This window comes from Ochotona princeps, chromosome 25 (assembly GCF_030435755.1).
Source record: "Ochotona princeps isolate mOchPri1 chromosome 25, mOchPri1.hap1, whole genome shotgun sequence".
NCBI classification, from domain to species: domain Eukaryota; kingdom Metazoa; phylum Chordata; class Mammalia; order Lagomorpha; family Ochotonidae; genus Ochotona; species Ochotona princeps.
Window position 1 is genome coordinate 7,551,402 of NC_080856.1, and position 15,735 is coordinate 7,567,136.

The 15,735-nt window shown below is 38.9% G+C and overlaps 1 protein-coding gene across 1 annotated transcript in view; it reads right to left on the reverse strand.

The window, feature by feature from the left end:
* The window catches only part of PTPRZ1 (protein tyrosine phosphatase receptor type Z1), a 120,389-nt gene that overhangs the window by 48,257 nt on the left and 56,397 nt on the right, over positions 1-15,735 (reverse strand). Inside the window, exons 3-8 of the mRNA XM_058654948.1 lie at positions 11,904-12,083; positions 9,270-9,421; positions 5,541-5,636; positions 4,850-4,916; positions 2,069-2,226; positions 1,821-1,971 (exon numbers count right to left, since the gene is read on the reverse strand). Coding sequence (XP_058510931.1) covers positions 1,821-1,971; positions 2,069-2,226; positions 4,850-4,916; positions 5,541-5,636; positions 9,270-9,421; positions 11,904-12,083 — 804 coding nt within the window. The remainder of the gene's footprint in view (positions 1-1,820; positions 1,972-2,068; positions 2,227-4,849; positions 4,917-5,540; positions 5,637-9,269; positions 9,422-11,903; positions 12,084-15,735) is intronic.

Below are 15,735 nucleotides of genomic sequence, written 5' to 3' on the forward strand. Positions count from 1 at the left end.
TATCTTAAAATCCACTTGTTTGAGGCCATGTTTACAAAAACACTAATTTTTTTTTGAAAAATAAAAAAAGCATTAAAAGCAAAAAAAAGGTCTGTGATCTAAATGGTCATGTAATTTTGATACGCTAAATGTTCATTAGTTTTAAGGACAGTAATAATTTTAATGGGTGATTAAGAGAGTTCAAGCAAAGAACAATTCAGCTATTTTTTTTCCAAGTCACTGAAAGAAAACAATTTCTTAACAATTTTATTGGGAGACGGATATTGCCTTAAAAAAATCAGCATCTGTCTTTTCCTGGAACACCTTGTTTAAACATGAGCTGTGTGCTGATGCTACGTACCGTGTTCATCTGAAGGCTTTGCAACTTTTTAATTATTTAAAGGGTGCTTAGCAAAGGGGAAACCGGCTCCAATATGTCTGGAAAACTAAAGCCATTCATTCACTTTGTGCTTACTGCCAATAAACACGGTGTCTTCTTAACTCCAATGAATAAATAGTAATGGAGCTTTATTTAATTGTATATTGCTTATCCAGGAGTCAGAAGGATCTTACTACCTTGCAGGTACCTTATCAAGTGCAACAGGTAGTAGGTAAGATCAATCAGACCAAGCAATTAAAGCAAGGTCACAAATATTCCTCCATCAAGGTAAGAAGAAACGAACCATTAACGCAAGGAGGAAATCAATCTAACTCAGAAGGAAGAAGGATTACTTTCAATCATGCAGAAGACAGACATCCCTATGTTGAATGCTGGCATATGAATGAACTGATATGTGACAGCAGCTTGCCTTAAATCAAAATGGTATTTGACTGAATATGTAACTACATCGTTATGACCCATCCAACAGAACCTGAATTTTCTCACAAGCAGATTTCACTGTGATATGATCACATCCTGTGTTTCACCCTTTGACTGCTGAGCTCATTGGGTTGGAACAAGTAGGCACGTTTTGGGGTGCTGGCACTAAGCTCGTTTCTCTGCCTTAGGAAGGTGTGATGAGTTCAGTAGCCGAGTCCTCTCCTCAAGAAACAGATTGAACAAGAGGATCAAAACTATCCGACAGCCAGGACCGAGGGGAGGGACACGGGAGATTGCAGCAGAGAGATGCCCTGGGTCTATCACCTTACACTGAGACTTTTGTTCTAGGAGAGATGCACATTTAATCTAAGCCAGCATCAGCTTTTGAGCATGACTGCTTATCCTCCGCGATGAAGATATTTCAGAATGTTCATAGAAAACTGAATTAACATATTTTGATGTCGATGTAGAGTCTTTTTTTTCATAATATATACTTTTCATGATCTTTTTGAAGAAACGCATGATGATTCACTTTTTATTCGGTATATTCATTTTCAATGCCCATCAGGTACCAGGCTACTCCTAAGAGGCCACCAATGCAGAGATGAGAACATTAAACCCCAGGCCACGCCCAGTGACTCAGTTCCAATGTGGTTCTCCCTTGGGGTGTCACAGATCAGCCCAATCAGAGTTGATCTCCCAAGCCTCCACCCTGTCACCTCTCTTGCACGGCTGTTATCCCAGGCTGGCGTCACAAAGTGAACTTAGCTCTGCTACATATCTCGGAAACGTTTTTCTCATCTGAAAAGTGCAGCTTTCACCTAGGGAAACATGGATGTTTTCACTGCCACTTTACAGATACAATCATTGAGATTCATAGAAGTTGCACAGCATGCCTGAAGCTACAAAACTAACGAAAATAATTCTGAAGTTCTAAATCCTGCATCTTGTCTTTTGTACCAGAAATACCTCCCATAACTTCATATCTAACAGCGTTGCAGAAAACTGTTTTAACACCTACCTGCTTCATGAATCTCTTCCTTTCCAGTATATGAGGAGAACACCTGCCTGGAAAACTTATACTGCTGTTCTCGGAAATTGTTTTGCAAGTAGTCCATCAACATGACATACCCAGACTGCTGCATTGTAAGAACTTCACAGAACACGGCCAGCTGAAAGGCATCAGCACAAGATTTGAACAGGTATTGTGAAAAAACATTCCTTGTAATAACGTCAAATCACTTCATTCATTCTTGGTTCTCAAATCACCTGGCTTTCTGAGATGCTCACTGTTTCTTTAAAAACAATCCACTCAACAGTGTCTGTGCAGGGAGGTGATGTCAGGGAACCATTGTAGCTGTAATACTTGTCCGTTGAGTTTGGCAGAAGATTCAGCAGTATGAATGGATCTAAGACAGCCTGCTTTCCTGCAAAATAATAATCCAGGTCTTAGCCAGAAGTCCAACAATGGAACTTGGCTGTTTGATGCTTTGAAGAAACAGAGACGGAGATTTTGTTAAGTACTTAGAAATGAATTTTAAAGAACATTTTAAGTATATTTAAAATATGGGAATATCCAAGTTGTCAATAGCAATGATGGATAAAGAAGATGGAATATTACTCAGTCACAAAAACGAAATCCTGTCACTTGCAGCAAAATGGATACAACTGGTGGACATCCAGGTAAATGATGGAAAGCAGGCACAGAAAGGCAAATGCTGCATGTTCTCTCTCCTGTATAGCTGCTTAAGAACATAACCCAGGGGCCCGGCGGCATGGCCTAGTGGCTAAGGTCCTCGCCATATGGGCGCCGGTTCTAATCCCGGCAGCTCCACTTCCCATCCAGCTCCCTGCTTGTGGTCTGGGAAGGCAGTCGAGGACGGCCCAATGCCTTGGGACACTGCACCCGCGTGGGAGACCCGGAAGAGGTTCCTGGTTCCCGGCATCGGATCGGCACAGCACCGGCCCATTGCGGCTCACTTGGGGAGTGAAACATCGGACGGAAGATCTTCCTCTCTGTCTCTCCTCCTCTCTCTGTATATCTGACTTTGTAATTAAAAAAAAAAAAAAAAGAACATAACCCAGTATCTAAACACAGACTACAAGAGTTTGGATAACTGGTAAAAAAAATCACAGTTAGATTTAAAACAAAGTAGTTTCTAATGTTACACAGTATATTCGGGTGACTACCTTCACAATAATTCATTATAGTTTTTATAAACAAATAAAAGATAGGAACTCCATATATTATAGATTCAGAGGTGAATGGAATAATAAGACTTTCAAAGTCAAACAGAAACTTTTTACAGTCTTAAAACAGATTGAGACTTCCGAAATGACAAGAGCGGTACTCCTAAGAGGAAACCTGATGTTTTAGTACGCTTCCACAAGAAAAGCTGTATTCAATTGTCACTAGTAACAGAGTAAAAAAGAGTGAAAAAACCCATTCTACGTACAATGATTACTTCTACTTCCAAATTAATGCCCAGCACAACAGCAGAATACTGATCCTTTTTTTAAAAAAAGATTTATTTATTTTTACTACAAAGTCAGATATACAGAGAGGAGGAGAGACAGAGAGGAAGATCTTCTATCTGTTGATTCACTCCCCAAGTGGCCACAACAGCTGGAACTGAGCCAATCCGAAGCCAGGAGCCCGGAGCTTTCTCCGGTTCTCCCACACGGATGCAGGGTACCGAGGTCTTGGGCCAGTCTGCTTTCCCAGGCCACAAGCAGGGAGCTGGATGGGAAGCGGGGCTGCTGAGATTAGAACTGGCATTCATATGGGATTCTAGCACATGCAAGGCGAGGACTTTAGCCATTAGGCTGCCGCGTTGGGCCCAGAATACTAGTTCTTATATGTAGATGATGTCATATGGAAGTTGTGTGTTCCACAATGGTGTGCAAAGAATATTAGTAAGGAAGCTTTTAGTCAAAAGCATGAGCAAATTTGTCCTTAAGCCCATAAGAGTAACCTAGAATCTCCAGGAATAACTGAAGAAATTTTGAGAGAAGATGGCAAAGCTCCTACAGCTTTGTTAGCTTAACCACCCAGTATTCCCCTCACCTACACTGTCCGCATAGGCCAGTGCAAGGCCTGTGGACAGTCATCTCTCAGTCTGGATGGAACAAGCTCTCTGACTCAACAAGGGGCAGATCCAGTGTGGTTTAGGGCGATCAGCGCTGAACGTTTCAATCGGGCAGATGGAGGGAGACACCGGTTTCGTCTTGCGTCGTCTACTACTCAGAAAAGCAAATGAAAGCAGCCCTGTGTGAGTTCACATGTTCCTGACTTTTAATAAGTTTGCTCAATTTAGACCTTCATAAGTAACTGGCCGCAAGGAATCAATCGGAGGACAGGTTTCTGCTTTCAAGCAAAGGATCTGCAAGAATTTCATTTCTGCTTTCAAATTTTGTAGCTTTCCAGAGAGGAATAATCTTCATTTTATTGATGACTCAGGGCTGTATTACTACCTTTTGTGGGGGAGCCTAGTACAAATGAAATAAGAATAATAACGGATTCACAGGCTCTGTTCAGTGTTGCCAAAAGCATTTGCTGTGATAAATTGCAGGATTCATGAGAGAGTAGGTGAAACAGCATCAAACTGTACGCAAGCACACACTTTTCACCAAAAATCTCATATTGTCCTATTGATGAAGCAAAGACTTATCAAAGGAAACTGCTAGGGGATGAATTTCCATGTCAGTAGCAGTGCTTTTTCACTTTGACATACGGTTTCTATAAAATCGACTGATCGCAGATTAGGTTTGTACAACAGAGAAACAGAACAGTTAAGACATCTTACGTGCATGGTGTAATTAGAGATAATTTTCATAAATAAATTTAGAAAACTTCACCTTTCTCTTTTTAAGTTAATATTTTAGGATTCTCACTTTTTTTTTTTTTGAGAAACTGTTCTCAATAGTGTAAAAAGTGAGAGATTGCTCCTTTTTAAATTGTATTCTTTTTTACATTTTAGGACAAGTGATTTTCATCATATTGTATCCAAAAAATAATCTTGAAAAAAAATGTTTCTGCAAGCAGCTTACCAAAGCGGCTGACACTCTCGACTCCGTCAATAATCGTCTTGTACTCGAGGTTATCTTCCATCCCAACCTGTTGAGAAGGATGACATTCTAAAAACAGGGTAAAATTCTTGATTAAGTGCTCAATAAAATATATACATGGTAATGAGTTCCATTTTAAATATTCGGACATACCATCTCCCAAACTCATACTATTTTTTTCATTGTAGGAAAATAACACAGCCAGGTAAAAACAAATAAAATAGACAAAAATCAGATGACTCTTAGTATTTTCTACCAAGAAAAATAAACTTTAAAATGCTGCGATTCACACCCACTACTCTGTAATTATCAAGCTTTGCATATATAAATATTTAAATCTGTATACTTGCCAAAAATTTGTTCCGTTTAGAAGAGACCTACCCAATCCCGCCATACACACCAAAAGGCCATTTTCTAAAAAATGCCTTGCAACTGTCACCCCACCGAGGGGTTCACTGTTAGAAAGTACACGAAATTTCCAAAAAGTTATGAAAGATGTGTATTTTGAAGCCACTATGCATAGATCTGCAAACATTTTGCTTCAGATTAACATATTAACTCCACCTTCCCAAGAATTTTTAAAGCACCCTCAACTGTCTTGATACTTCACATCAATATTTTATGTGATTAAAACAGAAACTAAGATATCATCAAATGTATGTATAATAATTACCTCAAATAAAATGGACAAAGCTCTTAATTTGCCTTTTCCTTTAACTGCTTCCTCAAAACTGGAAAATCGGCCCGCATCAAAGCAGTAGATCTGCATCTATTAAATGTAAGAATGAGAGTTTCAATCTACCTAAAGCCTTACAATATTTAGTAAATGAAAAGAGTATATGAAATGAACACCTAATGAAACAACTGACCAATTTAAATATATCCTACTTGAAAAATCCTATCAAGCATATACTTCTAAATTCTATATATTTTCATAATATTTCATCCACTTCAGGCATACTCAGCTACACTGAATATAATTTATCGTCCATCAATCAACAGGTCATCACAAAGTTAGGCATCTAGGACAGATATCACAGCCGAGATTACTAACAGACATTGCAGTAATAATTTACTAAAGCAGTTATCAAATGCAAGAAGCTAAAAAGATTTTCTTAAGTTTTTTTCTGGAATTCTTTCAAACACAGAATTCACTTTTTCATAGTTTATATGCCTTTCCTGTTGGTTTTATATTTAGCATTGTTGGGTATACTGCGTTCAGTTAATATTGAAATTCTCAATAATTCTTTATTTTTACCTCAAATACCCAAACTTTCATATTCTAATTATTACTTTTCTTCTATGAGGTTTAAACCTTGTTAATTCCCACTTTAGTCTACATTTCTCTCTGCAACAACCTCTACTCCCACATATAACTGGGTGCTTTTCAGATGTTGGGTTTAGAGTCCAGGCAGTTCAGCCAGTTACTAGATGAGTAATTCATGCAGAAGTACAGAACCTTTGAGGACAGCAGCGGGAGATCAGGGCTCTGACGAAGGAACGGAATGTGATGGCAGTTGCTCCTGCCATAGGCGCCCTTTCAGGAAGATTGCTAAGCTGAGCCCCGAACGAGATGTGTCACCCAGGTGAAAAGGCAGAAGAGACGGGCAAGTGCTCAAGTCAGAGGCCGTAGCCTGGAAATGGTATTAGTAAGAAAGGAAAGATGTGGGGGTTGTGATTGCAGCTGGAGACATGCAAGGGGAGAGAGGAGACGTGTGGCTGGAGGGAAGGATGAGGGCCACTCCAGCAGGGACTGTGGGGTGTCACCGGGATACTCAAAAGCCACTGATGTGGTGCAGCTAACAGGGGTGAAGAGGAGAGTGGGTGGGGTCTGAAAGGCATTAAGATTGGAGATAAAAAAGTAAGTTATTAAAAATCCAAGGAATGGGCCAGGTGTTTGGGGCAACATTGAAGAAGCTACTGGGACATATCCACATTCCAAATTTCAGTGCCTGGTGACTACCTCTCATTCCGGTTTTGAGGTAAAGCCACCCCAGGAGGACGCAGGTGATGGCTTAAGATGTTGGGAATAACCCTGGTGGAATGAATGGATCCTGGCTTCCCCTGGGCAGACTCGACTGTTGCAGGTGCTTGGGGAGTGAATCAGCAGTTGAAAGATTGCTTTTGTTTATCTATATGTTGATCTCTTTCAGATGCATAGAGACATCATAAATGAAAAGAAGCCAAATAAGACATACTGGTGAGGTTAGTTTTTGTTTGTTTGTTTGTTTGTTTGTTTGCTTGTTTTTAACCTGCCACATCCTTCAGGGGGCAGAATTGAGAACATTTGCTTGTGGGAAGTGGGAAGCCAGCAGAAAGAACAAGGCAAGGCTGCTCCTTGAGTTCTTTTTGCACAATCGTGCATGCAATTAGAATAACAACTTATTTCACAAACACACTGATAAAACCGCTGAACTGAGAAAATTTGAAATAATAAACCTCCTTGAGAGGCAGAGGACAGAGAGAGGGTGAGAGAAGCAGTGGAAGAGAGAGAGAGAATCATTCACGTGCTGGTTCTCGCCTCAAATGCCTGCAACAGCCATAGCGGATTCAGGGTGAGGTCCAAAGGCCAGAACTTAACCAGGGCCTCTATTGGTGCAATGAGCCCAAGTATTTGACCTGCCATCTGCTGCCTTTCAGGACACATTAAGCAGGAAGCTGATTGAAATGGTGACACCAGGGTTCAAACCAGAACTCTACTCATGGCATGGGCAGCCCAAACATGATGGATGCATTATGACATTCAGCTCCAATATGGAAACTTTGAAAGAATAAGAGGCACCCATGATGTCATTGTCCAGAGAAAATAACTATTATCATTTTCTTAATTTTATCAGAGCAAAAGTTCAATCTGCTTTGTAATTCCCAAAGAAGTTTCACAAAGAAAAGGTGTTACTAGTCTCAAATCAATTCCATAAGAGAGAAATGGAAAGCTTGGTAAGTTAAATAACGTGTATAACGTCAACTCATCTAGCTAACAACAACTGGGAGGCAGGACTCAACCAAGTCTATTTGACTCAGATTTGACTCTCAATCACATTTAATTAGGTTTCACAGTTTACAAATTTGGTTATACTACTGTACCTTCTTTTTTATTTTTAAAATATTAAGATTTTATTTATTTTTATTGGAAAGTCAGATATACAGAGAGGAGGAGAGACAAAGAGGAAGATCTTCCATCCACTGATTCACTCCTCAAGTGGTTGCAATGGGTCTGGAGCTGAGCCAATTGGAAGCCAGGAGCCAGGCGCTTCTTCTGGGTCTCCCACGCAGGTGCAGAGTTCTAAGGCTTTGGGCCGTCCTCGACTGCTTTCCTAGGCCACAAGCAGGGAGCTGGATGGGAAGCGGGGCTACCGGGATTAGAACTGGCGTCCATTTGGGATCCTGGTGCATGCAAGGCCAGGACTTCATCCACTAGGCTACAACACTGGGCCCATATTTTACATTCTTCTTTTAAGAACATTAATATATTACAGTGAGCTTTTTAAATATAAATATTTCATTCAAAACATCAGTTTAATAGGACTTATAACAATGTATTAATCATAATGTATTTTATAACTATTTAACATTTTATTATTGTATATAAACCTTTGCACATACATTTCTTAACATATTCATGATTAGACTAAATTACCACAAAATAAGATGATGGTTTTGAGAATAAAGTTCCTAATGAAAACAAGCAAACTATTTCTTAGAATGTCTACCTTTACAGTCTCTTCAGACACTGATGAACATTTTTATTTCACTACACACTCGTTATTATTTTTTGTTTTTACAAATTTTAAGATTGGAAAGTGTTCATGTTTCAAAATGTTGTCCAGTACATTCATGAAGTCCTTCTCATTTCCCCCACCCTTCACTCCCCCCTCCTTCATTTACTTTGTTTCAATTTTTAAAAAAAAATTATAAAGACATATTTACAGAAAAAGGAGAGAGAAAGAGAAAGAGAGAGCTCTTCCATTTGCTGGTTCACGCTCCAAATGGTGGCAAGGACTGGAGTTGAGCTGGTCCATCGCCAGGAGTTAGGAGATTCTTTTAGGTTTCCCATGTGAATGAAGAGGCCCAAGGATCTGAGCCATCCTCCTTTGGGAGCAGCATCCATAGCCTAGGAGCTGGATCAGAAGTGGACAGCTGGACATAGAACTGGTGCCCGTATGAGGTATGTGCGTACGGCCTCTGCACTGGCTGCCTCATTCACCTTCCAATCAATATTTATTGATCACGTGTTATGTTACCGGAGAGTGAAAAATCTGACAGGAGTCTTAAACAAAGTTTTACTAATGAGAAAGGCCAATATTAACCAAGTAATTAAAATATGACCAGAAAGATACAAATTTGAATTAAAAGTGGATCATCTTACAAAATGAGTTTGTAATGAGTGGAACCACTGACTTACCTCAAGTGGAAATTTTTGTCCTTCTAGACTATGTTCGGATCCATCCGATGACGCATTGCACTTCCCCCAGTGAAATGTTATCTTACTGGCTTTAAACACCGTGTCTGAAACTCCTCCACTGAGGCGGTAGTCATTTGTGAGATTAACTTCCACTAAAAACCAAAACAAACAAACAAAAAAACAAAAAAATAGAAGCTCAAGTAGGTTGCTAAGAAAGTTACAAAATTCAACTCTATTTCCTATTGTTAGGAAAACAGTCCATTCAAAAACATTTAAACTTTTATTGAACTCCCTGCTTGGAAGCTCAGTACAATCTACCCATTGTTTCTTATTGCCACCAACATGAACTAAGCTAGTGATTGTATGATCACCAGCAGCTGAGAGCCAGTCCAGGAGCTCTGCTTGTCTGGCATTCCTGGACTTTTATTCTTCCAAAGTCCGGCTGCCCTAAGCTGTGTGATGGTCATGACGGGAGAGTAAAGGAAGGAGAAACAGAAGAATGTGAAGAAAAGACTTTCTCTGAGAAGCTCCACCTTTCTCCTCCAACCCCCTTTTTACTCCTCATCTAGCTTCTGTTTTTCTTCTGTTTCCTTATTCCTTAAAGCCTCACCTCAGGTTGCATCAAACTCCAGAATCATGTGTTTTAATCTGTGACAAGGAAGATGTGAAATCCATTCATGCGTTAAGAGTCTTAGCTTATGTTTGAACCCTCCTTGGAAACCATTAGAATCTTCAGTGCCCTTAGCTGAGTCTCACAGCAGATGGTGAATAACTATTCCATGAGTCACCTGGGGAATAATGGTTCTAACGCAAAATGCCGACATCTCTCAATTACATTCTGACAGCTTTTGTTCTACGATCACACAGACATCTCAGTTGGCATTAGAGACTAAATCCAACAGATTGATCACCCAGGTAAGGATATAAACTTACATTAATCATGAAAAACAATCATGACAATCACAGCAACAGTAATGGCACTAATGACAATCAATAGTTGTTTACCACTTATAATGTACCAAGCTATACATTAATGATTTCACACATATTAATCACTTGATCCTTAGGTCCACCTTTGTAACTCTTCAACTCTAATAATGAAAATGATCGCCTGCCACATGATGCAGTAGTCCTATCACCGGGGATATATCTAAAATACAAAAATGTGTTGTATCAAAGGGATATCAACTGCACTATGTCTGTAGCAGCATTGTTAAAAGGGGCAAGCTATGGAACCAACCAAAGGAGGCACCATTAGATGAATGGATTAAGAAAATAGAGTGTATATAAATAACAGATCACTGTTCAGATAGAGAAAACAAGGAACTCTCAGCTGTGGCAAAGTGAATGGAGCTGCAGGATATAACGTAAAGCGAAGGATACGATGCTAAGTCAGACGCAACAAGGCAAATGCTGCACATTCTCCTTACAAGGGGGAGATAAAAAGGATGCTTTGATTTGAATATAGAAGACTTATTTCTAGAGGCTGGAGGGAGGTTAAATAACAGGTACCAAATCAAAATCAGATGAGAGGTGCAGTTCCTAGCATTGCAGAACACAGATATGAAACTACAGTTCCCCAGACTCCTCATGCATTTCTCTGAATAAGTGGCAGACAGAAGCTCTAAGCCGCCAATCATAAAGTAATATTAAAGGTAGAGAAGTGCTAATTACTCTGTTTTGATCCGTACGTGTTGTGTGCATGCATTAAATGTCACACTGAAGACAGCAAACAAATACCATTGTAGTTAATAAGTTCTTAGAGGATTTGAAATGCTGTTCTTTCATTGTTTAATAACATCACATGTAATAACTTTCTTAATCATGCATTCAACAATACTAACTATGGGCTTATTACAAAGCAGACACTCATAAATTCCTTACTGTCACGGGATTTGAAATTAAATTATTACACTCAAGTGACGATTATTACCTAAGTCTGAAAAATCAAGAAGAAATTCACTAATAATGAAACCACTCCTAAAGGGCTGCGATTATCATTGTAAGTATTTTTCCTACTGTTTGTCCTGTGCTTCCTCATAACTTTGTGGTACACAGCTTTGTTTAAAACATAATATCAAATGGAAAGGTGCCACTCTGAATATTATTCTGTCCAATTTACTGAAAATGATTGTATTATATTTTACACATTATTTTTTAGTCTCAAGCATTTAAAGGGTGATTTTTTGAATTTTCTCTAGAGAAATATCAATGTCTGACTTTCTTAAATTTCATTACAGTTGATTGCTTTTTCCATATCCAAATATTGCATATAGCATGGACTGAGAAGAAAAGATCAGATCGTGATTCCCCAAAAAAGGAAATACTGATTGACCAAGAGAGTGATTAGTGATAGAGTCATTAAATTTCAGTATCTTTAACACCTGTTCTTGTGGTGGCATCAGTATTTCCACAATGCTGGAAAACATGACATACCAACACTGGCCATTTTAGTTTTGGTACAATTTTTCAAAATATTATCCAAACTTCCACTTTTCTTCACTCTATATAAAGACCTCTACCTATGGTTTAACAAAAGTCAAACAGTACATTAGGCAAAGAAAAATGAAATTAAATTAAACATATTCAAGGCACTCTCAAATATCAAAGGCACAGAGAATGTAAATATGTTACCTGTTTTTCCAGTGTTATGAATGAATGTGTTTTCCAAAGATGTTTTATCCCAACCCTGAAATTTAAGTTTCTTAAGATTCACATTTACTTGTGTAAGATCTTCATCAATATTGATAGGAGATTGTTTAGGGCTGTTGCACATTGGATATTTCTTTCCCCAATTTTTTTGATTCAATGCTCCTAGGAAAAAGAAAGAGTAGGAGATTAGTTTCATAAGCTGCCATAGTTTATATGCTATACTTACATACTTTGCATACATGTTTTACTTTACATACTTAACATGCTAAGTTCTATATCATTGTGTAGTTAATACGGTACTTAAAAATAGAACACGATTGGATTATCTGAACTGATTCACCAGAAAGTTATGCCCAGATTTAGATTCTGAATTTCAACACGAGACTATCAATAGAGGCCTGTGAAACAACCACGCCACGCCTAGTGTTCAACAAGGCATCACATTCTTAGAAACTAGCAAAACAGTCTCATAGTCATATAAGGTCCAAGACCAGAGTCCTAGCCCAGAGTTCCTACAAAGCTTTAACAGCAAAAATAAGTAAATCTATAAGTAGAATTTTCACCTGTTTCAAAGAATGAGCAGTCTTCTAAATGAAAACTACCCTAAGTTGCCTTATTTCAGGCCTGCCTGAAACATAAACCATCTCTCATAATTATATTCACTTGATGTTTTCTTTCTTACTCCCCAACCCAGCTAACAGCAGTTACATGCTATTAGTTTCATTACTGGGCGTGGCTCTAGCATCCCACGTCAGAGTGCCTGGATTTTAGTCATCCTGACACTAGCTCCTGACTCTTGCTTCCTGTTAACATGAAAACCCTGGAAGGCACTGTTGGCCATTCAGATCATTGAGTTCTTGCCACCACCCACATGGGAGACCTGAACTGAATTACCAGGTTCACTTTTTTGGCTGTCAGAGACGCAGCCGTTGTGGGCATCGGGGGAGTAAATCATGAGAAGGTAGCATTCTCATTTTCTCTCTGTATTTTATTCTACATATTTATAAAATTGTAGAATTCTCTTTATTTTTCTCCCTCACCAGGAGAAAAATAAATTTCTCACAGTTTAAATAAATAAATACAAGCATACTTTCAAAAGTGTTGGGAAATGGAATTAAAAGATAATTTATTTTGGTGCAAAAATGAAAACAATGACTTTTTGAAAATCATAATATTCGCATAGAAAATATCTTCTAAGCATTGTATGGAAAGTAGTCGAAATTGTGAGAGTACAACTCTTAAACTTTTCTTAAACTTCAATATTTTCACAGCCACCACTAGAAAGGGCAAAGTGACAGCTTAGTGCTTTGTTCGCTTTTGAATATTCATATGGGTATAGCCAAGATTTTATATGATTAAGACGTAAGACAGCTCAATTACACATAAATGCCTTTCACTGTCACGCTTGTCTATATCTCCTTTTTGTGATAAGAGAGACAATGAGCAGTGAGTGTTTTTCTCTTTTTCTTACTAAAATGAACAAATTACATACATTTCACAATAGATTTAGGAGCATAGTGCTACTCCTCCCCCTGCCCTCTCTGCTGCTGGCATCCCCACCCATCAATGATCACGAATTCTGTGCAAGCTCAAGCTAATGAGCACGTCTCATAATGTGAGAAAGCTAACTTTGCACGATTTACCTCTGGACAGAAAGAATAATTAGTCACATTATCCAACTGGCTAAATAGGGCAAGTGAAGTGATGTATGTCATAGTGAGGCTCTTCCAGAATCAATGACTGCTGAAAACATCTTTAAAAGTCTAGCTCTGTCCCTAGAGAGTGTTTGAGTATAAAAGAGCCTTAAATATGCAGTGCTGCACATTTTGGCTTCTAGGAATAGCTTTAATGCTTTGAGTAATATTTTGTTGGTTTCTCTTGGAAGGAACTTCAGCATGGGAACAAGAAGGTACTGCTTATTCTTACTAATATCAGTGCAAGGAAAGGAGAGACCAACTGTAGCATGTGTCAACAAACTTACATTTTAAATACAGTGCTATACATTCCAAGCACTCCTGGGAAGAGTCACAGCATTGTGCACAGACACTTTAAACTTTAAGTCTTTGGTCCCACTGCTTGTGATGTATAAGCCTATTTTCCATGGGATGGTCTTTTTCACTTGAGTTCTAATGGCATCTTAGACTGCATGTTACAGATGACCGAACTTCTAACTTCTGCTCTGAAATAGAATCTTCCTGCAACCTTTGTCGCCCTGTAATCTTAGATGGCATCCGGATGACTCTTATAGATCTGTCTTCAAAAGATATCCCTAATTGGATCATTTCTCAGCTTTGTCATTAACACTGTAACCCAAGCTGCCATCATTGTTTGTCTACACCTTGCCTTAACAAGCAGCACTGCCATCACCCAGGACATGGGAGTGTCAGGCCTCCACCACCGTCTGATGATGTCAGAGTTTACATCTGGGTCCGACCCCAGGAGATGCATATCCACATTTGACTTGGGTTAGACATCTACAGTGCTTTCCAATTGGTTTATAGCTTCATCTTTTGTTCCTTCCATGATGCTGTTCTCCACTTAGGTAATAAATGGAATTATGAGATTTGCACCTGCCTTGAATAATTCCTTCTGCTTGAGGGCATGCAGGACCTGCTTGAGGGCATGCCAAGGGAAAGTGATTGTTTGATCACATTACATTTGAAAGTGAAGGTGATTGCAGAGTTCCTGCTGTGAATCTGTCATGTTTTAAAAGGTTTTATTTTAGTAAACTGTAGAGAAGTACAAATTGGGAGAGATACTCCTGCTGGCTTTGTAGAACAGGTTTGGGAAGGGGTGACATAGCTGTGAAGCACCTCCAGGAGCTATGAGTGTCTCCAGGGTTATAGCCAAAGCAAATAGAAACACCATGACCTCAGTTCTCCAGCCCCCAAGAACTGAATCATGCCAAAAATCGGAATGAAGTTAGAGCAAGGCATCATGCTTTAAATGACACATTCTGATATGTGAGACCCTGAATCTGATTGGAGAAGCCAACTCAAGTGTCCCCTCTCTCCAATTTGCATCCCATGGAAGGTAAGAGATTGCAGATTTATTGCTTTAAGCCACTAACTTTATGTTAATTTGTCAAACAATAAAAGGCAATTCAGTAACTAAATTAGTTTTTTAAGATACTGTTTGGCTCACATTTCAGTAACTTTCCAGCTTATTAAAAATAAATGCATCTTTTCACTACAGCTGACAGATGCTGTACAATGTTACTGCTCACACTCATTTGCTACCACTCTGTGTTGGGTCCTAATGTAGCCACACCAGCTTCAGTTCTGTTACTGTAGCAGTGGGAGCTGTGGTTCCTGCTGCCATCTCTTCCTGGAGGGCTTCCCCTGAGCTCAACCATGCTCCAGAGTTTCCTTTTACCACTTCAGTATTTGAGGTCTTTGCTCAAGTATAACTCCCTTGACAGTCTTTCTCTGAGTACCCTGTACAAAACAGACTTCCTGCCCTGGTTTCTTTCAAAGGCCATCCTTATTTTATATTTCCTTATTAACATATTAGTGAAATCTGTTTTATTGTTTCCATATCCCTTTTTATAAAGATTAGCTCCTAGTAGATGCTCAATAAACATTGACTGAATACTTGAAGCAAACAAACAAAAAATGAAGATGGCTTGTTTTATGAGCTTAAGCAATGGAATTATATGTGAAATCACAAAGACGAAAAAATAAGAAAATGAATGGGTGAATGAGAAATATTTCTAAATTCAACTACGGATCTCATTTGACTGTTATTAGGTAATGAGAATGAGATGAACAGTTCCTACTAAACTGCTCAAAGATGTTAAGGCCTCATGTCTGAA